The sequence below is a fragment of the Aquarana catesbeiana genome, linkage group LG08, assembly GCF_042186555.1.
Source record: "Aquarana catesbeiana isolate 2022-GZ linkage group LG08, ASM4218655v1, whole genome shotgun sequence".
NCBI classification, from domain to species: domain Eukaryota; kingdom Metazoa; phylum Chordata; class Amphibia; order Anura; family Ranidae; genus Aquarana; species Aquarana catesbeiana.
This window is the reverse complement of record NC_133331.1, coordinates 47,592,858-47,615,892: the sequence shown is the minus strand read 5'-3', so window position 1 is coordinate 47,615,892 and position 23,035 is coordinate 47,592,858. Positions and strand designations below refer to the sequence as shown.

The window sequence follows — 23,035 nt, the reverse complement described above, 5'->3', positions numbered from 1 at the left end:
CCTTTTCCACTGACCACAAATGTAAGGGACCTCTTCTCTTACTGATCACACATGAATGGGGCTCCTCTTCCACTAACCACAAATGTAAGGAGGCTGCTTTTCCACTAACCTCAAATGTAATAAGGCCTTTCTCCAGCTGACCAAAGATGTAAGAGGGCTCTTCTCCCACTGACTGTCAAATGTAAGGGGGGTCCTCTGTCACTGGTGAAAGGGGGCTTCTCTCTGACTGACCTCAAATGTAAGAGGGCTCCTCTCCCAATAAACTCAAATGTAAAGGGGTTTATTACATTAACCACAATTGTAAGGAGGCTGCATGCATTTCCACTGACCACAGATGTAGGAGGGCTCCTCTCTGGCCGACCACAGATGTAGGAGGGCTCCTCTCCGGCCGACCACAGATGTAGGCGGGCTCCTCTCCGGCCGACCACAGATGTAGGCGGGCTCCTCTCCGGCCGACCACAGATGTAGGCGGCTCCTCTCCGGCCGACCACAGATGTAGGCGGGCTCCTCTCCGGCCGACCACAGATGTAGGCGGGCTCCTCTCCGGCCGACCACAGATGTAGGCGGGCTCCTCTCCGGCCGACCACAGATGTAGGCGGGCTCCTCTCCGGCCGACCACAGATGTAGGCGGGCTCCTCTCCGGCCGACCACAGATGTAGGCGGCTCCTCTCCGGCCGACCACAGATGTAGGCGGGCTCCTCTCCGGCCGACCACAGATGTAGGCGGGCTCCTCTCCGGCCGACCACAGATGTAGGCGGGCTCCTCTCCGGCCGACCACAGATGTAGGCGGGCTCCTCTCCGGCCGACCACAGATGTAGGCGGGCTCCTCTCCGGCCGACCACAGATGTAGGCAGGCTCCTCTCCGGCCGACCACAGATGTAGGCGGGCTCCTCTCCGGCCGACCACAGATGTAGGCGGGCTCCTCTCCGGCCGACCACAGATGTAGGCGGGCTCCTCTCCGGCCGACCACAGATGTAGGCGGGCTCCTCTCCGGCCGACCACAGATGTAGGCGGGCTCCTCCCCTGATGACCACAGATGTAGGAGGTCTCCTCCCCTGATGACCACAGATGTAGGAGGTCTCCTCCCCGGATGACCACAAATGTGAGGTGGAGCCTCTACTACTGACCATTAAAGTAAAGAATATTTGCATGCTTGGCCATTGACTTGCCTCAGCTATTGCAATTTCCCTTCATTTGTCCTATCTCTACATGGATTGTCCTCCTTCAATGCTGCTGCCAGACTCATCCAGCCTACAAAATGCTTAGTGTCTGCCGCCACTCTCTGCTGAACATTCCATTGGCTTTTGATCGACCAACAAAATTTCACGACATACAAAGCCACATCACCAGTCTTGTCTCAAAAGATTTCTTAAAAAATGTTCCCAGAAGTCTGCGCTAAAATACAACTCAGATTTGGGCATCCTCTGCAACAAAAATATAATTTTTGGTGAGATATTCCCCAGGGTAAATAACATCTAAAGGGATGCAGACCCTGACATGTTTTCTCCTTAAAAGGAGCAAGTGCAGCAGCTGATTGATTATTATAAAATCACTCCCATACAGATTCACTTTGAACATGGACACAGACAAAAAAAACAATTTCTTCAGAATAACAAAAGGTAGGAATCTGCAACAAAGTTTATAAAAATCCTTGCAATGTACATTGATCACCCAGAGGGGAATGTTTTTTTCTCAACAAAAGTGGAGTTACACTTTAACATGTAAATTGCAGCAGCTCAGCTGTTGTTTTATTGCACAGATTTACTAGTTGTACAATTAGCATTGTCAGAGGCTTCAAGTCATCGAGTGCTTTATTTCTACACAGAAAATTTGCTCAGCAGTGATCTCCATAGACTCGGCGCCTCCTCTGACCTGTGACACAGCTGAAGCCCAGGAGAAGGAGAGGGCGATGTCGGTGGAAACAGCCATTGAATGGATCCGGGAGTCTATAGGACCGATGTTGAGAGGGATACAGCCAAACGAGCAGAGTAACATTGACCAATTATTGAGGTGTGTATAACACAGATATCTGTACAGATCTACCAGGATTCCCACCCGCCCTGTATTTAATACTCTGTTTTTCCCAGAAATCTGTAGAGGACTGGTGGTAAAATATTAGACATCCCCAGCAGTGTTGTTAGGTTTAGACCCCTTTCACACTGGGGCCGGGTCGCGTTAGCAGTAAAGCGGCACTTTTACCCCCCCGCTAGCGCCTGAAGAAAGGGTTAAAAGTGCCCATGTTGCGGCGCTGCTGAATCACTTTGCAGGCGCTTCAGCATCGCTGCCCATTCATTTCAATGGGCAGGGCATTTTGGGAGCGGTGTATACACTTTTTCTAATGTCCCTCAAGCGCACCACTCCAGTGTGAAAGCACTCACACCTTCAGTGTGAAAGGGGTCTTAGCGCTGTTATAGCGGTGCTTTTCGACTGATATCGGGGGGAAGCTCTGCTTGTTTGCTTTCTCACCCCCCTCCACTTCCACATTTAGAACCTTTCAGGGGGGGGCGAGTACCTCCTCATTCTCCCATCGCCAGGCTATTCACAAGGGGCAGCACGCTTCGCCCATGTGCAGTAGGGAACCAGCTGTGAAGCAGCAAGGCTTCACCGCCAGTTTCCCTTACAGGGGATGGCGTCAGCACCCAAGAGTCGATTGAAGAAAAAGCTGAGGTGCCGACATCGCGGGATCCCTGGACAGGTAAGTGTCCTAATATTAAAAGTTTAATTTTTTGGTGCGGGGGCTGCAGCTCCTCCTTTAAGAAAACAAAACTGACCATTGCAAGCACCCCTGTCAGTGTTTAAATGGTTTGTCTCATTCCTATAACTGCTACATCTGCAGACTGTAGGACAGCTTGTTGAAAAGACAATAGACTTACTGGGGGTTAATAACTGGGGAGTACTAACTCTAGTGCAGATCTGCATAGAAACCAGTCAGCTTCCAATTTTTATTGTCAAAGCTAATTAAAACAAACCTTAAGTTAGAAGCTGATTGGCTACCATGCACAGCTGCACCAGATTTTTCACTCTCAAATCTTAGTAAATAACCCCACTGGCAGGATCACCAGCTAAAAATAAAAGAAAAGAAAGCCTAAAATAGAAAACGAACACATCCATTACAATATAATGGCTGCAATAAAAGGAAAAGTTTGATGTTGGTTTCAATACCGCTTTAAAGCTGGGTTCCACCCAAATTTTGAACAATATCTGTATGTATTCTCTTCCTTGCCTAGATGCTGACATGCCGTTTAAAAAAATTTAAATCGCCGTAATTACCTTTTATTTTTCTATTCTTCTTTGCACTTCCTGGTTCTCCTCCCGTGGGAGTAGGCGTGTTTCTAGCCTCTCCCAGACTCCTGGGAGCTAGTCTCAGGCTTCCCAGGATGCCACTGAGCATGTGCGGGAACGAGCGGTGAATGCTGGGAGCACAGCATTCACCACATCCAGGAAATAAATGCTTGTGGGCTTCAAATGCCCACAATGAAGATGGAAACCGCCTGCAGTGAATAATATAAGTTATTCTTTCCGACGAAATCTGACACAGGCGGACATATTACACACAATATGTGAGTATGTAATGCTGAGAAGAAAAGTTTGTGAATGAACTCAAAGAAAAAAAAACGATAGATAGGTGGACCCCCGCTTTAAGAGGATGGATGATTGGATCACTCAGCTCCGCCATTACAAGCCCCCAACAATTAGTGCCATACATTCTATATTCACAGTCAGGTGTAGTAGAGATCTCCATATGTGTGTCCAATAACTCAATTCAAGGAACTCAAAGCTGTTTTTTTTTTTTTCTTTTACAAGTGACTTTTTCCAGCCAAAGATGGAGGAATCAAGACGGCAAAGAGAAAGCGAGCTCCATGCGGCAGCCTCCTCTACAAGATCCGTCCCGTCCCCCCCAGCCTCACCTGCAGCCAGCAAGAAGAAGGGCAGTGGGAAAGGTGACTATATGGAGGGGCATTTGGGGGAAACTGACTGTACAGAGGGGCAAATAGAGGAAAGTAATTATATAGAGGGACATACAGGTGAAGGGTGACTATATATACAGTGTGTATATATTCAGTGGAGAGAAAAAGTCTACACGCCCCTGTTAAAATGTCAGGTTTCTGTGATGTAAAAAAAAATGCGACAAAGATAAATAATTTCCAAACTTTTTCCACCTTTTAATGTGACCTATAAACTGTACAACAACAAATGGATATCTTTTAGGTGGAGGGAAGTAAAAATAAAATAATCTGGTTGCATAAGTGTGCACACCCTTACACTAATACTTTGGTGAAGCACCTTTTGATTTTATTACAGCACTCAGTCTTTTTGGTTATGAGTCTATCAGCAATGGCACATCTTAACTTGGCAATATTTGCCCACTCTTCTGCAAAAACACTCCAAATCTGTCAGATTGCGAGAGCATCTCCTGTGCACAGCCCTCTTCAGATCACCCCACAGATTTTCAATCGGATTCAGGTCTGGGCTCTGGCTGGGCCATTCCAAAACTTTAATCTTCTTCTGGTGAAGCCATTCCATTGTTGATTTGGATGTATGCTTTGGGTCGTTGTTATGCTGAAAGATGAAGTTCATCTTCATGTTCAGCTTTCTAGCAGAAGCCTGAAGGTTTTGTGACAATATTGACTGGTATTTGGAACTGTTCATAGTTCCCTCTACCTCGACTAAGGCCCCTGTTCCCTGTTCCAGCTGAAGAAAAACAGCCCCAAAAGAATGATGCTGCCACCACCATGCTTCACAGTGGGTATGATGTTCTGTGATGTGCAGTGTTTGTTTTTGCACCCAACATATCTTTTGGAATTATGGCAAAAGAGTTTAATCTTGGTTTCATCAGACTATAACACATTTTCCCACATGCTTTTTGGGAGACTTCAGATGTGTTTTTGCAAAATTTAGCCGGGCTTGGATGTTTTTCTTGGTAAGAAAAGGCTTCCGTCTTGCCACTCTACCTCATATCCCAGACATATGAAGAATACGGGAGATTGTTTTCACATGTACCACACAGCCAGTACTTGCCAGATATTCCTGCAGCTCCTTAAGGCCCCTTTCACACTTGTGCAACTTGTCCTGTGACTTGAGACTGCAAAGTCGCTTGACAAGTCATAGCCCTTGATTTCCAATGACTACCATTCATATCTGTGCAACTTCAAAGTAGTCCCTCTACTATTTTGGTCCGATTTTGATGCGAGTTGAGGTCCATAGTCAGGCATTCCTTGAAATCACAGCAAAATTGCAGTAAAATTGTGGCAAAATCACGCGACTCAAGTAGCAGCAGGGTGAAAGGGGCCTTAATGTTGCTCCTTTATACAGAGGCGTCTCCTTCGACTTGTTCACAATGTCTGGCTCGGCTCCTTACTGAAGCAAGTGATGCAAGCAATCCAAATTCCCCCTTACAGTAGCAAGACAAAGTAATGTTTGCTCTTGCAGAGTGCGCTGGTCGATGCTCGTAGGGAACGCTGTGTGAAGGAAAATTAATTCGGGTTTTTTTTCAACTTGCAAAGAATAACATGGTCCTGGTGAGAGCAAATTTTTTTGACCCACCATCCACGTCTGGATCGATATCCAACTAAGTTCCAGTTCCATCCAAGACCCATGCAGCGTTGGACTCCCAACTTTGCTTTGGCTTTTACTTGGCTTTGTCCAATCATGATTGACTCACTGCCGCTGGCATGTGAGTCCACTCCGTCCAGTAAGAGTACATATCCCATTTCATTGGTGGAAGATATACTATCTCTGGCGTTCTAACGGCCAGCCGCTCTTTTCCATTTTCCAAGTGTCACTTCAAGAGTGGATCCTAAGTCCTAAGTCCAGATTTTAGACATTTGCTTTAATTAGCTCACTACAGTGGTGAATTCACGTTTTCACTAGTTTATAGTCACTGGATTGTATTAATATAATTTTTTTCAGTCTACATCATTAATCTTTGTTTTTTACATTTTTAATGCACTGTATTATGCTGTTTCTTTGATGTTGTTTTAGCGCTACACTGTTTTTACATATTTTTTTGACTTTGTTTTAGTGTTAGAAGCTTTGCACATGATTGGTTTAGCGCAGTAATTTCTCAAACTTTTTTGCCGTAATGTTGCTGTAGGCTTCTTGGTGGCCTCCCTGACCAGTTTTCTTCTTGTCTTTTCATCAATTTCGGAGGGGCGTCCAGTTCTTGGTAATGTCACTGTTGTGCCATATTTTCTCTACTTGATGATGACTGTCTTCACTGTGTTCCATGGTATATCTAATGCCTTGGAAATTCTTTTGTACCCTTCTCCTGACTGATACCTTTTAACAATGAGATCCCTCTGATGCTTTGGAAGCTCTCTGTGGACCATGGCTTTTGCTGTAGGATGCGAATAAGAAAATGTCAGGAAAGACCTACTAGAACAGCTGAACTTTATTTTGGGTTAATCGGAGGCACGTTAAATGATGGCAGGTGTGTACTGACTCCTATTTCACAGGAGTTTGAATGTGATTGCTTAACTCTGAACACAGCTACATCCCCAGTTATAAGAGGGTGTGCAACCACATTATTTTATTTTTTTTACTTTTACTCCCCCCCCCCCTTAAAGATTTCAGTTTGTTTTTTTAATTGAGTTGTACAGTTTGTATGTCACATTAAAGGTGGAAACAGTTCTAAAAAGATTTATCTTGTTCTCATTTTTTTACATCACAGAAACCAGACATGTTGACGGGGGTGTGTAGACTTTTTTATATCCACACACACAGTACAGAGATAGCGAGAGAGAGAAAAAAGCCTTTCTTAACCTTTTTACTCTAAAGGAACCCTTAATTTTGCAGTCCTGGGGAACCCCAGAAAAAAAGAAAACTCCCATTGGGAGTCAGTGGGAAAAGTGCCCCTTGTATTAGTGGTCAGTGGGAGAATGTCTCTTACAGTGATGATCAGAATGCTATCCCAACAGGCAGCTAAAAAAATACATTTTTGTTGCGCCACTGGCTCTGCCAAGTTACATCAACCCATAACTATGCAGGCACCATCAAATGAAAAGGCAATCAACCCTGGCTTAAGGAACCCTAGGGCTCCATGAAACCCTTCTTGAGAATGGCTGATATAGAGGGACATGTAAGGGAACGATGACTATGTGGAGGGACATGTAGGGGAAAGGTGACTATATGGAGGGAAATATAGGGCAAAAGTGACTATATGGAGGGAAATATAGGGGAAAGGTGACTATATGGAGGGAAATATAGGGGAAAGGTGACTATGTGGAGGGACATGTAGGGGAAAGGTGACTATATGGAGGGAAATATAGGGAAAAAGTGACTATATGGAAGGACATGTAGGGGAAAGGAGACTATATGGAGGGACATGTAGGGGAAAAGTGACTATATGGTGGGACATGTAGGGGAAAGGTGACTAAATGGAGGGGGAAAAAAATCCCTTACTTCTCTTTTAAAGTGAACCTGTCATGTCCAGCAAAGTATGTAAATTAGCAGTACTGGCTGGCTCATTTCCTTGCCCTCAGATTGGTTCCCTTGTGCCTGTATACAGGGCTTCCACTTCTCTCCAAGCTGAGACTAAGCCCCATCCAGTCTTAACTGTTAAACACAAAATATGAAAAACACAAAAAAGTAAGAGGAATACACTGGTGACTGTGGTAGTTGGTGGTGGAGAGTTGGCGCTTGCAGGACTTTTCCTAGAAGCAGTCAGCTCTGCACACTGTGATTTGATTGAAAAATGTATCAATTTGCTCTACATCTGCATTTGTGTGAACAAGGCCTTACAACAGGGCTGGAATGAGGGGTAAGCAAAAAAGACAACTGCCTTAGGCACCTAAGCTGGAAGGTGTATGAAAAAGGGGAATGACCTACAACAGCTCGTGGGCAGGGGACCACACTATGACCTTTTTGCCTGGGGTGCTAAGGGACTTCGCCCCAGTACTGATCACAATATCTACCTTTCTGAAGTGCTGACATGATGGATAAGGTACCACGATATCACCCCATAGGCAGTAATGCTGAGATGATGACTACAATGCTGCAATATTCCGTCTCTGCAGGTAAAAAGGCAGCTTCAGCAGAGAAGCCGATTCCTCCTTCCGAGCCTCCTGAGCCGATCGTCATTGGCAGCCTGGCAGTCAGCGCGGTGTCTTTGGCGGTGGCTACAAGCAGTGCGATCCTCAGGGAAGTCCCACTCTACTCCTATATATCTGCATTAAGACATAACGAGGTCTGTATGTTGTGTGCAGCTTTACTCTCACGGGTTATAATTTTTTTTTTTTTCAAATATATAGTTTATTATTTTTTCAAAAGTTTTTGGGCAAAGCCCGGGAATACAAGCAATAAAGAGGGGGGAGGGGGGGGGAGAGAAGGTCGCAGCCTCTCGATGATAAGACAGAGTGATACATCAACATTTTACAGACATAATACTAGTAAATCTTTGTCTCATGGTGTGCTTATTGGTGCATATGTGTCTCCCGTTGCTGTTATCATTTAACTTGTTTAATAACTATGGGTAGGGAGATTGATCAGCAACTAACGGGTTATAATTTGATAGCATATCATTGCCCTTTTCTGCAGATGTGTGGGTCTAAAATATAGGAATATGTCATCTGCATGTTTTGGTAGATCATAGACTTAAGGTAGAACTATAGGCAAAACTTATTTTTTTTCATTTTGGATACAGCAAGGGAGGATTATAACCTCTGTCAGATTTTTTTTCTCCCATCTGTGTCCCATTGCAGAGATTTCCCTTCACTTCCTGTCCCATAACCAAACAGGAAGTGAGAGGAAATCACCCCCCAGGTCACTAGAACTAGTGTCCCCATTGGAAGATTTCATCCCTATTACTTTTCTGGAGACAACCCAAAATGTGTGATTTCTTTTCCTTTCACTTTCAATTATAATGGTAAACAGGACAAATAGAGAGGGGGAATCTCCTTAACGGGGCACAGACCGCAATAAAGACTGACAGTGGTTCTAATCCCTCTCCACTCTATCCAAAAGTTAAAAAAAAAAAAAGTTTTGCCTTTAGTTATACTTTTACAAAGGTACCCAATGCTAATCTGCAGCTCCTTAAAAGCAAGCAAGATAGTTTCCCATTCACCCTGGCTTGCACTGTAAAATTTCTATATGGGCAGCTGTCAGTGTGAGGGTCAGTAGGGGGCAGTGTGATGCACATTTCAGTGCAGCTAAGAGTGTGTGTTTTTATTCTAACTTCATTGTAATGTCAACACTCACACACAGTCTTTCCTGGCAAGCAATTCCTTATCCTGTTCAGCCATTCTTGCGATCCACACTTCTGCTAGACCCTCTACTTCCTGGTTTAGTATTTCTGCTTCCTGCCAGCCAGACAGAGGCGATGTTGGCGATTCTCTGCCCATTACTGAAGCTGGAAGTACAGAGGTCACACAGGAAGCTGAAAAACAGGAACATTAATTATTTAGGAACTATGTGTTATCTGTCTGTACAGTGTGGGAGATGTATGTAAATCACAAGACTGGCTGTTCATACTTTGTAAGGTAAAACCAATTTATTTTTTGGTTGTGTATAAAGATGTTTACTATAGTTTCTTTTTTAATAAGAGACACAGAGGAACTTCGCTGTGAGGATTGTTTAACTAAACTTGATTTATTCAGTCCTGAAAAGTGGTGATTAAGGGGAGATCTTTTTACATTGAATGTTAGAATTTGATATTTTTACAGAGAAAATTGAGTACTGTCCGTGATACTTTTTTTATTTGCACTAACATACAATTTTTCAGGACAAGCTTTCGGGGTATGTCCCCTTCTTCAAGGTCCAAGCAGTACTGATTCACAAATTTTTAAGCAGAATGTAAAAGAAAAAAAAGAGAGAAAAAAAAAAAGAGAAAAACAAACACATACAAATCAATGGTAATAAAGATAGCAGCAGAGTTAGTGAGATAAGACAGAGGGAGAGCTATAGACTGGAGGAGGGGGGGTGGGATACTGGTCACAGAGGGGGTCATAAAACTTTAGAAAACTTTTTTTTTCTTTTACATTCTGCTTACTTGATTTGATTGTAGCCGTATTAGTGCAATTGTGACAGAGAAAATTGAGTACTGTCCGTGATACTTTTTTTATTTGCACTAACATACAATTTTTCAGGACAAGCTTTTGGGGTATGTCCCCTTCTTCAAGGTCCAAGCAATACTGATTCACAAATTTTTAAGCAGAATGTTAAAGAAAAAAAAAAAAAAAAAAAAGGGAAAGCCAAACACATACAAATCAATGGTAATAAAGATAGCAACAGAGTTAGTGAGATAAAACAGAGGGAGAGAGAGCTATAGAATGCAGGGGGGGGATACTAGTCACAGAGGGGTCGTAAAACTTTAGCATAATGTGTAAGGAAACCAATATCTAAATTCAGGCCGTTATTTTTAATGTCAAAAAGAAGTATCATTCTTAGTTCAAACGTTTTCCTTTCCTGGATAGTTCTGAAATTCCCTTTAAGAACTAAAACATTGAGGTCTTCTATAGTGTGGTCCAGCTATGAGAAATGATGTCCCACAGGTGTGCATAAACTGTCTTCTTTATGTTCTTTGATGGTATGTCTGTGCAAATTCATCCTCGCTTGCAAGGGAATTTCAGAACTATCCAGGAAAGGAAAACGTTTGAACTAAGAATGATACTTCTTTTTGACACGAAAAATAAGGGCCTGAATTTAGATATTGGTTTCCTTACACATTATGCTAAAGTTTTACGACCCCTCTGTGACTAGTATCCCCCCCTGCATTCTATAGCTCTCTCTCCTTCTGTCTTATCTCACTAACTCTGCTGCTATCTTTATTACCATTGATTTGTATGTGTTTGGCTTTCCCTTTTTTTTTTCTTTTTTTTTTTTTTTTTTCTTTAACATGCTGCTTAAAAATTTGTGAATCGGTACTGCTTGGACCTTGAAGAAGGGGACATACCCTGAAAGCTTGTCCTAAAAAATTGTATGTTAGTGCAAATAAAAAAAGTATCACGGACAGTACTCAATTTTCTCTGTCACAATTGCACTAATACGGCTACAATCAAATCAAGTAAGCAGAATGTAAAAGAAAAAAAAAGTTTTCTAAAGTTTTACGACCCCCTCTGTGACCAGTATCCCACCCCCCCTCCTCCAGTCTATAGCTCTCCCTCTGTCTTATCTCACTAACTCTGCTGCTATCTTTATTACCATTGATTTGTATGTGTTTGTTTTTCTCTTTTTTTTCTCTCTTTTTTTTTTCTTTTACATTCTGCTTAAAAATATGTGAATCAGTACTGCTTGGACCTTGAAGAAGGGCACATACCCCGAAAGCTTGTCCTGAAAAATTGTATGTTAGTGCAAATAAAAAAAGTATCACGGACAGTACTCAATTTTCTCTGTCACAATTGCACTAATACGGCTACAATCAAATCAAGTATGATGGAAGATATTTTTACAGTAAATTCAATTGAAATCACTTTGAAGGAAAACTTAACTTTTAGTAAAATTATCCTTTAAATGTTTCACCAGAGTGGCAGCCACCTAGCAAAATACTTATTTTCACCATGCTTTTCTGTGTGACCCTGCCCAGCCTCCGCACAACCTTTACAGAAAGATGCCCCAGCCATGACTGGCTTCTGCTTTGTATAGCCCTCAGCCCTTTCATTGCTACAGGGGCCACCATGAGTACACACCAGCATCTCCACCACCTTCCCTAGCACTTAGTAAATCATTACCCCAGCTGCAACTTTGCCTTGCCAGGCAGTAAGTATGATGCTGTGTTGCCTAGAAAAACAAAATACTATATAGATCCGGGCGTGCTCATACCTCCATGCCTGATAGTGTTGTCTGATACCGGACTCACCATTACTTAGCTAATAAGTGACTGGATGTCATCCGTTTATGTGAAAAATGTATCACTGATCTCTGTATACAGCTGTATATATGATACGTAATTGTGTACTTAACTGTATTTTCATTGTGCTCATGTTGAGCACCTTGGTCATTATACCAACATGTCTTTCTTTTTGTACAGCTTGTCAATAAAAAGAGTTTAAAAAAAAAAAAAAAAAAAAGCAGAATACTAATAGCTCCCTGGATGGCAGCAGAGTAGTGATCTGCCTTGCAAAGTGTAGTCCTCCTTCTGCTGTAGCCCAATGTTGCCAACCCAGGTTGCTGCAGCAATGACAGGGGAGTTCTGTGCTCCCCTGTCACAGCCCATGCATTGGCCGATAACTGCTTCATTGACTTAATCCCACCTAGACCATGCAGGCATACAGATTGCTCAACCGCTTCCACAGGCTGCCAAGAAAGGAATCTTGGTTAGATACTCGATGATGATGTCAAAAAGGCAGAAACGTATGAATTTCTTCAAAATAAGAAGCATGCAAAAAAAAATAAAAAAATATTATATTTATTAAATGTTTTGTATAAGGTTGGAGAGGGAGGATATATATTTTTCTTTTTTACTGTGCTTGATGGCCAACTGTGTGACTGTTATTACCTTTCCCTCGCCTCAGCAGCTCTTTGCTTCCTACAGACAAGTGGCAGTGGAGCCAGAGCTAGAAACTGATCACCAAATTGTGAGATAAAAATGATATTTCTGTTATCTGTGGTCTTCCTCACACAGCTGCCCAGCAAGATGGCGATACCAACCCCTCTGATTACATTGCTGAGCTACGGCAAGTGTTCTCCCGGAAAGCTGAACCTTATGAAGGAGGTCATGATGGTCCCTCGACCGGGGCTAACGGCTCAGCAGGTTAGATACCACCTGATTTCTATGTACATATGCCACTGTGGTGTCACATACTTACACAAACCTCACTTATATTTACATATTTGTTACTGTAGTGCGACATGCAGAGAGACCTGAATTCATAGAAGGGGGGAGAATCTCTCACAGTAAGGGATTTGAAAAATGGGACTGGATTAGATTGGAAAAGAGACACCCAAGAGGTGATCCAGATACAAAATACACAGTAGATACACTATGGCACATGTGTCAAACACAAGGCCCATGGGCTGAATCCGGTCTGCCAGGCCATTTCATGCGGCCCTCGCACCTCTCCTTCAGCTGTGACACCCCCCTCGTCTCAACCAAAAATACAGAAAGAACACATGATACAAATGTTATAAATTGAGTTGCAGTTCACTGAGTAAAATAAGTGTTTCATCCCCAAGCAAAACATAACTTAGTACTTGGTGGAGAAACCATTGTTGGCAAGCAGAGGTAAGACGTTTCTTGTAGTTGGTGACCAGGTTTGCACACATCTCAGGAGGGATTTTGGTTCACTCTTCTTTACAGATCTTCTCTAAATCCTTAAGGTTTCTTGGCTGGCACTTGGCAACTCAAAGTTTCAGGACCCTCCATAAATTTTCTATAGGATTAAGGTCTGGAGACTGGCTAGACCAATCCATGACCTTAATGTGCTTCTTCTTATGCTACTCCTTTGTTGCCTTGGTGGTATGTTTTGGGTCGTTGTCATGCTGGAAAACCCATCCACGACCAATCTTCAGTGTTCTGGAAAGAACGTTCTCATCCAAGATTTTACAATACATGGCCCGTCCATTGGCCCCTCAATGTGGCAAAATCGGCCTCTACTTTTAGCATAGAAACAGCCCCAAAGCATAATGTTTCCACCTCTGTGCTTGACTGTAGAGATGGTGTTCTTGGGGTCATAGTCAGCATTTTTCTTCCTCCAAACACAGCGAGTGGAGTTAATGCCAAAGAGCTTAATTTTGATCTCATCTGACTACAGAACTTTCTCCCAATCCTCCTTTGAATTATTTAGATGTTCGTTGGCAAACTTCAGATGAGCCTGTACATGTGCCTTCTTGAGGAGGGTGACCTTGCTGGCGCTGCAGGATTTCAATCCATGGCGGCATATTGTGTTACCAATGGTTTGTTTGGTGACTGTGTTCCCCACTACCTTGAGATCATTCACAAGCTCCTCCCGTGTGGTTCTGGGATGATCCCTCACTTTTCTTATAACCATCCTTACCCCACGAGGTGAAATCTTGCATGGAGCTCCAGACAGAGGATGATTGATGGTTATTTTGTATTTCTTCCATTTACGAATAATCAATCCAACAGTTGTCTCCCTCTCACCAAGCTTTTGCTGATGGTCTTGTAGCCCATTCCAGCCTTGTGACAGCTCTTTGGTCTTGCCCATGATGTTGAGGTTTAAATGGAAGAAAGAGATTCTGTGGACAGGTGTCTTTTATACACAGAACAAGTTGTTGTTAGGAGCACCTTCTTACATTGACTGGACTAATCTGTGCACCACATGAGCACATACTGTAGTCAGTCTCTGGGCGCCAGGATTATTCTTGGTTGGTAGTAATGTTTTGCTTGGGGATCAAATACTTGTAGCGCTGTCCCAGACTTCTAGAGGCCTAATGGTGACCTCCATAGATGGGGAGAGCTGACATCCTTCTTGGTAGAGTGGGTTACAAGACATGGTGGGTGTAATACAAGCTGAAGTACTGGGTGCCAGACACTTTTTGAATGCAAAGAGTTTTATTGTCTCTTGTACAATAACTGTGGGAGAGAGGGTTAGGGCCTGGACACCCTTAAGTAGGTGCAATAATAATTGGCAGTCTCTGAGACTTCTATAGGTAGACAGCTATACAGTGGAAGGCCTCAGCCGCATACCACTTCTGTATAGGTAGGACCGTTGTCTCCTGTGGCAACAAATCTTATAACAGTCACTAACGGTATTTGTTCTTAACTATTGGTAACACAGAATAGTTCTCCTCGCATGCTACAGTCTCACTGTAGGTCTTCACTCACTGAGCTCCCAGTCTCTCATTAGACTCTCATACACAATCGCACTGGATCCCCTGAGCTCTTCCACTTCCATAACTCAGTATCTTCCTCAAGCGTCACCCCCGCTTCCCTGCTGGGCCCCTGGCTTGGCACTCACTGAGGCTCCTCTCAAGTGTCACCTCTGCTGTCCCGCTGGGTCCCTGGCTTGGCACTCGGTGAAGTTTTCCCACTTCTTCACCTTCCCTGGCTGGTGGGAAGACTGCTCTGGTACTGGCTCCAGCTTACTTACCGTAGTTTCCGGTAACAAGGTTGATGGTGCCTTAGTTGCGATAGCTTCCCCTCTACCTCCGACCACAACTGGTTCCCTGTTACTCTCAGTTGGACTCCAATCCTGCAGTCCCGACCATGCGCTGCTTCTACTGCTTCTGGATAGCCCCTCAGACAGCCTAGCAGCCAGATGTCCCCAGGATAGGCCTCAGGTTTATGGCCTAGCAGCTCAGGGCAGCATAACACACATCTACCCAGACAGCCGTCCAGGTGGCACAGAACACCAATCACCTGACTCCACCCAAATAAATAGGCACTTCCAGCTGGCCAAGGGACCAAAGTAACCCCCCCGCCAATTGGCTGAGACACCCCATCCATTCATAACCTGACCTTGCTAAGCTCTTGTCTATCTAATGTCACCAGCAGAATGCCACCTAGCCACAGAAGAAAGAAGGTGCAGCAAGTCCAGAACTCAGAATCAGTGGATCCACTAACAATTAACCAGGGCAACTCCTGCCTGGCAAACTAAATTTACTTAGCAACCCTGCCTAAACATCAGGGTGCTACATACTTATTTTTCAAACTGAACTGCAACTCAATTTATAACCTGTTTTTCTGGATTTTTGGTTGATATTCTGTCTCTGTCATTTAAAATACACCTATGATGAAAATTAGAGACCCTGCATTTCTTTGTAAGCGGGCAAACTTACAAAATCGACAGGGGATCAAATAATTGTTTTCCCCACTGTATGTGATAACAAATGGCTTCATATGATCACTATCCTTAAAGGGTAAGTTCACTTTTACAGAAAAAACTGTAAGGTGAACTTACACAAGACCCCCTCCTCAGCACCCCCCCCGGCCCCGCTGACCTGGAGTGTGGCGATATCCCGATATGAGCCGTGGTATAGCTGCGTCACTGGTGCTTAGAAATCCCCTGCAGCTTAATCTCCAAAACGTACCCTGTCAGTAGGGACATTTAGAAGCATGCTAATTGGTCGGCGCCGGCAAAATCAGGATCCGCATAGCCCATCCTGTCAGTGGGGGGAGAAGAGGAGAGGAAGCCGAGGGGATTTCTAAGCCCCGGACCGGTGACGTGGCTATACCAGGGCTCATAGTGGGATATCGCCGTGCTCCAGGTCAGCGGGACAGGGGGGGGGGGGGAGCGGGGAGGGGGTCCTGTGTAAGTTCACCTTACAGATTTTTCTATAAAGGTGAACTTACACTTTAAATAAAAGGCAGTTTTTGGCATGATCAGTCATATTTTCAATATCCATGCCAAAATTTCACAATTTCTGGCAGTGTATGCAAACTTTTGAGCACAACTGTAGGTGTGATGGTCAGGGGTTCACACATTATTGGCCTTATAGTATATAATAAAGGTTAGTATAAAGGTCTGGCAGAATATTACCCCTGTGTTTATCTTTTGGATACTTGATACAGAGAAGATATCTCCCCAGGAAATCTGTTTTAATACAATACACAAGTTCATTAGCACAATCATGTGATCACGCGATTAAAAACTCATCCTACCTCATTGCTATGTGACCAGGAGCAGTCAGTGATAGTGCGGTCACAGTTAAGTGTGCTCCCAGGACAAACTGGGTAAGCAAAAATGTGTCAGCACAAAATAAGGCCCATCTTCATGCTGCCACATATTTGTGTACAGCCAACAGACAGATTAAGCCTGGGTTCACACTTGTGTGTTGCAGATACCACATGTGATTCGCACAGGAATTGCACTGCAAATTTTATGGCTCAAAACACATTGCGTCTGCACCAGAATGGTGCAGGACCCTTTCTTTTATCGCATTGCATCGCATGGGTGTTCACACACGTGCGATGTGATTCTGACAGTCACACTGCATTTTGCAATCTGTTTTGGGGTGGTGTTAATCTAACATTGACAAGCGCAGCAGATCGCATGGACGCCGTGTGATTGCAATGCGGTGCGGGAAACACACAGGATTCGCTGCATTTACCACATCGCATCAGTGTAAACTGAGGCTAAAGGTCCATGGTCCATGACAGCTGATGACTCCTGGGTTTGCTTCAAGACAAAACCAAAAAAAATTCCCAGCTCAAGTCCCCAACCAGTCTGCTTACCAACCAAATTAACCTGTCTAACAGTATGTGTTAAATACAGGGGTTTAGTTAGCACACATTTGCAAATACATGCGAAAGCTGCAGGGCCCCTTCACGGCACCCTGCAGTCCTAACCCTTGTAAATTTATGAGAGTCTCGAACAGTGAGAGCACATGCATTATAACGGATAGATAGAGGGCAGGTGGGCCTGGAATTAGCCTGGTCCTCCTTAAAGGCACACTGGACACCCAGCAATGCTGCCATTCTGCCAAGTTCTGGGTGTCCAGTGTGCCCCTGTGCCTTTGAGGAGGACTGGGCTACCTCTGTTGAGTTGAGCTGGGAATTTTCTCTGGTTTTGTCTTGCATGCGTTGCCCTTCCATGTGCTCCTTGCTGTAAAGGCCAGTTATAGACGGGGCTGGACTTCATCCAGACCGGCCCACTTTAATTTTGCAAACACGCACAAAAACAGTATCCTGTGCATTTGCGCGAGAGTGACGTCATCATGGCCCGGCTATTCACACAGCAGGAGCATGCAAACCCAAAAGGAAGACCGGGTGAAGGAAGAAGCCCCCCGGCAGCAGTGACAGCACGCTGCTGGAGGACTTCGCTTCAAAGGTAGGTTTGTCATGTGACAATAAAATTGTGCCCACACTGCAAGGGCTTGTTTAGGTCCAGGCAGCATGAAAAAAGAAGATTTGCTTACTTGATCCCCCATCCTGCTAGACTGGTCCCCAGAGTCTTCTCTCCCATGGTCCAGCGGTGTAAGGTCTTCTGATGTCATCAAGACTGATGCAGAAACCATAGCCCTAAACTGCATGTCTTCCTCCCCATGTTCTTCCCCATGCTCCAGCGGTCTAAGGTCCTCTGATATAATCAAAAAAAGAGCAGGGTCTATGACCCTACAATAGAGGGATGATGCCTTGATGACATCGGAAGACCTTAGACTGCTGGAGCATGGGGGAAAAGACTCTCTGAAAACTGGTCTAGCAGGATGGAGAATCAAGTAAAGCATATCTTTTTCCACAAGTGGGATCACACTGCCCAGAGTTTTTTTTCTTGCACTGGGACACTTTACTCTAGCTGTTTTGATTTGCATTTTTTCTCTGCACACTCGAAGAGACTAAATTGCACATTTTTTTTTTAGCTATGTTGGATTATGCATATTGTTTCAATCATTATTTGCACCGAATGGATTTTTGATGTTATTTTAATTAGAGCCACATCCTTTGCTATATATTCAATGGCTCTGCATTATCCAGGCCGGCCGGTTACCTGGATGGGTTCCTGCAGCACCGTCATCCTCCAGCCTCCCTCGTCTGCTCCGGGGACCTCTCTGCCTGTTGGCTGCTCTCAGGACGTCACACGGGCAGCTCATTTAAACTAACAGCGACCGTTACCGCAGAGGCCGCCGGAGAAGGCTGAGTTTTGCCGGACGATGCTGAAGAGCTGTTGGAGAGGAGGGGGGTGGGGGAAGTCGAGCGGTGACATAAAAGGATGAGCGCGGGCGGGAGGTGCCCGAAGATGTGTGCAGTGTCCGGAAAGAGCTGAAGTGTGCCGCATCCCTGAAGTTCCATACCTAGCCATTGGCAGTACAGCGTGCTCAAATTAATGGCTGTGCAAGTCATGCAGCCATTAATTTCACAAACCCCCGGTAGTCCTGATGGCCAGTACATGCCTGGTTATAGATGGGGACAGGGGCCATTTGTTTGCTCCTGGGTTTGCTTCCCCAGGATATCCATTGCTACAGATGTCTCTGTCATCAAAGGTTGTCATCATCCACCGGTGGTAGTTAAAATGGCCCAACCCTCGTCCAAGCATCATATAGGACAATTGCATCAGGGAGTTTACAGCCACCCTTATTATATATGATCCAACATCAAAATTATGTATTTTTCCAGCAGCACCACATAAAATGATGAATCTTTTCAGGCCAATGAAGAGTTAAAGCGTGCTGTGTGAGAAATATTCACTTTATGTATATGAAGATCACAGAATGTTCCTTGTATGGCACATTTGCATGTACTGACCTTTACAAGGAGGCTTATTATTGGGGAGAGAGGGAGGATGCCATATGGCCGGGAGGTGTCTTTGTCTTCAAAATATCCTTTTTATTTATCTTCTTTATATATTAAAAACGGATTGTTATACTTGTCACTGAGAAAGTGACAAGTTTAACAATAGTTTAGAAATGGGAAAGCAAGCCAACAGTATACAAAGGGGATCGTTACAATATGAGAAATTAAATACAATGAATGAAAGGGGCGATCCAGAGACAGTCAGGCTGGGGAGGAAGAGCTAAGTAATACTGGACATCCTGCAGCTAGACTTTCTGCACACACCAATGCACATTGTGAGGAGCTGACAGGGTGCAGTGAAATTAGAGTAACTAATTTCAGTCTAGGAGAGGAGCCTGTGCAAGACTGAAGGGAAGACTAGAGTTCACATCTAAATGCGTTACATGTAATTGCTTTAAAGGGAAGCAGAGTCATGGGTTCAGTAGTACGTGACACAGAGTGCAGAGATCGGTAGAATAGTAACACAGAGTGCACGTCTGTAGTAAGGCAGACTTTAGCGGTCAGGCGTAAGTGACGCAGAGTTAGGGGGGTCAGGAGTAGGTGACGCAGAGTTAGGGGGGTCAGGAGTAGGTGATGCAGAGTTAGGGGGGTCAGGAGTAGGTGACTCAGAGTTCGGGGGGTCAGGAGTAGGTGACTCAGAGTTCGGGGGGTCAGGAGTAGGTGAACCAGAGTTCGGGGGTCAGGAGTAAGTGACGCAGCGTACGGGGGTCAGGAGTAGGTGACTCAGAGTTCGGGGGTCAGGAGTAGGTGAACCAGAGTTCGGGGGTCAGGAGTAAGTGACGCAGCGTACGGGGGTCAGGAGTAGGTGACTCAGAGTTCGGGGGTCAGGAGTAGGTGAACCAGAGTTCGGGGGTCAGGAGTAAGTGACGCAGCGTACGGGGGTCAGGAGTAAGTGACGCAGCATACGGGGGTCAGGAGTAGGCGATGCGGCGTTCGGGGGGGTCAGGCGTAGGTGACGCGGCGTTCGGGGGTCAGGATTAAGTGACAAAGGGTTCAGGGGTCAAGAGTAAGTGATCCTCCTATCTCACAGTACAGCCTTCCCCTGCACAGCTTACCTGTAGCAGTCAATTCTGTATCTGGTTAAATTCTGGACCCCTGTGTTTACTGCGCATGCAGCAATTCAGCAAGTTACATTTAAAGTGATCTGTGATATTGCTGGGGAAGGAGCTGAGCAAGCTGTAAATAACAGTTAATCATACAAATATGACAATGTTGTCTCTAGGTCCAAAAGTATAGATTAATATTCCTGCTGGGGAAGGAGTCGAACCCTGCAGCTACTGGGCATCTATACTATGTAACCAGTGGGCATACTGAAGCACCCACTGGTTACTTGACAGCTGTCACCACACAGGGAGAGGAAGGGAATATTCATCTGAGCCTCTCCTCCACATCACAAGTGCTAGATGGATATTTGTTGCAGCTTTAGCACTTGTGGTGTGGAGGAGACTGGGAGCCGGAGGAAAGGATAGGATGAGACATAGTACAGATTCATGGCAGCTGTGTGGTTCAGCTCCCAATTGGCTCCATCCCCAGATAGAAAACAGGCGTTTCCCCATGTTATGCGATGTGTTAGTCACAGTGGCCCCCCCACCCGCGGGGCCCGTGTGCACCACACACATTGCCCCTTGGACTTTATGCCACAATTACAAGGATCTTGTGGGGGGCAAGGGGTTTCTCTGCACCAAAACTACTGTAGTTTGAAATGTTGAACCTTTTTCAACTTCATTAATGTCATAGTAGTAGAACGTGGCTTCAGTCTTGTGTGTAGAGAGGTCAGTGGGTTACCCATGTGCCCTGCTGGCAGCTTATTCAGGCAACTTTTATGTTTGTTACCTGCAACCACTATCATGCAGTAAAGGAGGGGCACAGTGACTGTTTTATTGAACATTTCTGTATTTCTAAGAAAGGAGGGGGGACTTTTGGGTGCAGACACATCTGTGGTGTACACCTTTTATGAAATACCATCACTATTAGATGTTTGGGTGGACTTCCAGTCCCAGGATGACCTGAGGAAATCTATATTCTCCTTCTCTGTAATGCTGGCACTTGTAGGTCATTCCTCTAGGGCTGTTGGGTGCAGCAAGTCTGTTGTCTTGAATAATGTGATTCCGACACACTGTGGTCTCTTTGCAGGCCGTGGACCTAGCCTTGTCTCTACAGGCACAGATAACAAAGCAAATGGACGCTGTAGGTAAGAATGCGGTAAGTACACAGGACTCGCCTCCTATGAGCCCAGCTTCTTAATCTGCGTGAAAGGTATAGGGCCTATTATCTATATACTAGATTTTTTTATTTTTTTTTTTAGTACTACTAATGGCGTGGATCAGAGACTTATAATGGGACTGTTCTAATGTGGTGGCCAATCTGACACTAATACAGTGATAATACTATGCACTGTCACTGTACTAATGACACTGGCTGAGAAATAGTTAAAAAGAAGAAGCAAAAAGTACTCTTGCGCACAGGTGTGTTGGCTAGAAAGTCCCAAGGGTTCAAGAAGGACTATGGATTTCGGCCTTGCTGCTCTCAAAGGATGGGATTGTCCTAGTATTAAATAAAAAGAAAAAAAAAAAAAGAGAGCGCACCAGCCTAGTGCATTATCCTTGACAGATTTATTTAATTAAAAGCAAGATAAAAACTACTCACAAAGGTCGAAGAAAAATTTGCATAGCAATGGCGCAGAGGCAATTATTCCAGTGGTAGCAGTTTTCCAGGTCCCAGGAAGGAGGCATACGGACTACTGCTGGCTAACGCGTTTCGAAGGTGACCCTTCTGGGTCACCTTCGAAACGCGTTAGCCAGCAGTAGTCCGTATGCCTCCTTCCTGGGACCTGGAAAACTGCTACCACTGGAATAATTGCCTCTGCGCCATTGCTATGCGAATTTTTCTTCGACCTTTGTGAGTAGTTTTTATCTTGCTTTTAATTAAATAAATCTGTCAAGGATAATGCACTAGGCTGGTGCGCTCTCTTTTTTTTCTTTTTATTTGAGAAATAGTTAACATCTAGGGCAATCAAAGGTTTAACTGTATGCCTAACAAGCGCTAATGTGTGTAAAGGGTGCTGCTTTATACTAATAATCTCTTTGTCTTTGCAGGGATAAAAAACAGAGAGATCATTCCCTCTGTACAGAGCCCTGTGTTGATTGTCCACACAAGGCTCTGGGCTGTGATTAGACACATCCAATCGGGGGTCCTGCCCATGAATCATTGGCCAGGACCTGCTGACAGACTCCCGCTGTGTAAAATCACAGTGGGTGCATGCACCCTAAAGCCAGACACAGCGATGTACCAGTTCGTCACTTTGCATGTCTACAGTAAATTGTATAGTAGTTAATTATGAGACGAAGATCAAAAACATGGAGACATGACCTCAAACTATCAGGAGGAAAGTTCTAAACTAACATTATAAAGTATTATTTTACCAAAAGAGTAGTTGATGCTTGGAACACGGTTTTAGCACAAGTGGCAATTGTAAGGCCCCCTTTCACGCGGGCTTTTCGATCAGGTCCGCCTGTCAGTTTTTCAGGCGAACTTAATCAATCGGACCCTCCATTCACTCATATGGAGCGGCAGATGTCAGTGGTGACATGTCCGCTGACACCTGCTGCTATCTGATCCTGTCTGTGAAATCCAGACAGATGGTGACCCTATTTTTCATCCATCTGGTGGATCGGATGGGATTGGATGAAAACGGACAGGTGATTATCATTTTCATCCAATCTCCCAATAGAGGAGAGTGGGCTCTGACAGGTCCGTCTCTGCACAGTGAGTGGAGATGCACCTGTCACCCGCCTGCTCAGATCGGATCGATCCCCCGCTGAACAAAGCGGAGCCTGTCAGGCGGACCACCCGTGTGAAAGGACCCTTAGTGGATTTAAGCATACTTGGGACAAACCTAAATCTTAAAAGAAG

At 44.7% G+C, this 23,035-nt stretch overlaps 1 protein-coding gene across 2 annotated transcripts in view; it reads left to right on the top strand.

Moving 5' to 3' along the window:
- ENO4 (enolase 4) overlaps nucleotides 1-23,035 on the top strand; it is a 49,831-nt gene that overhangs the window by 14,544 nt on the left and 12,252 nt on the right. For both annotated transcript variants that reach the window (XM_073595799.1, XM_073595798.1), the window contains exons 3-7: nucleotides 1,826-2,010; nucleotides 3,805-3,941; nucleotides 8,016-8,185; nucleotides 12,557-12,685; nucleotides 21,257-21,325. In XM_073595799.1, coding sequence (XP_073451900.1) covers nucleotides 1,826-2,010; nucleotides 3,805-3,941; nucleotides 8,016-8,185; nucleotides 12,557-12,685; nucleotides 21,257-21,325 — 690 coding nt within the window. The remainder of the gene's footprint in view (nucleotides 1-1,825; nucleotides 2,011-3,804; nucleotides 3,942-8,015; nucleotides 8,186-12,556; nucleotides 12,686-21,256; nucleotides 21,326-23,035) is intronic.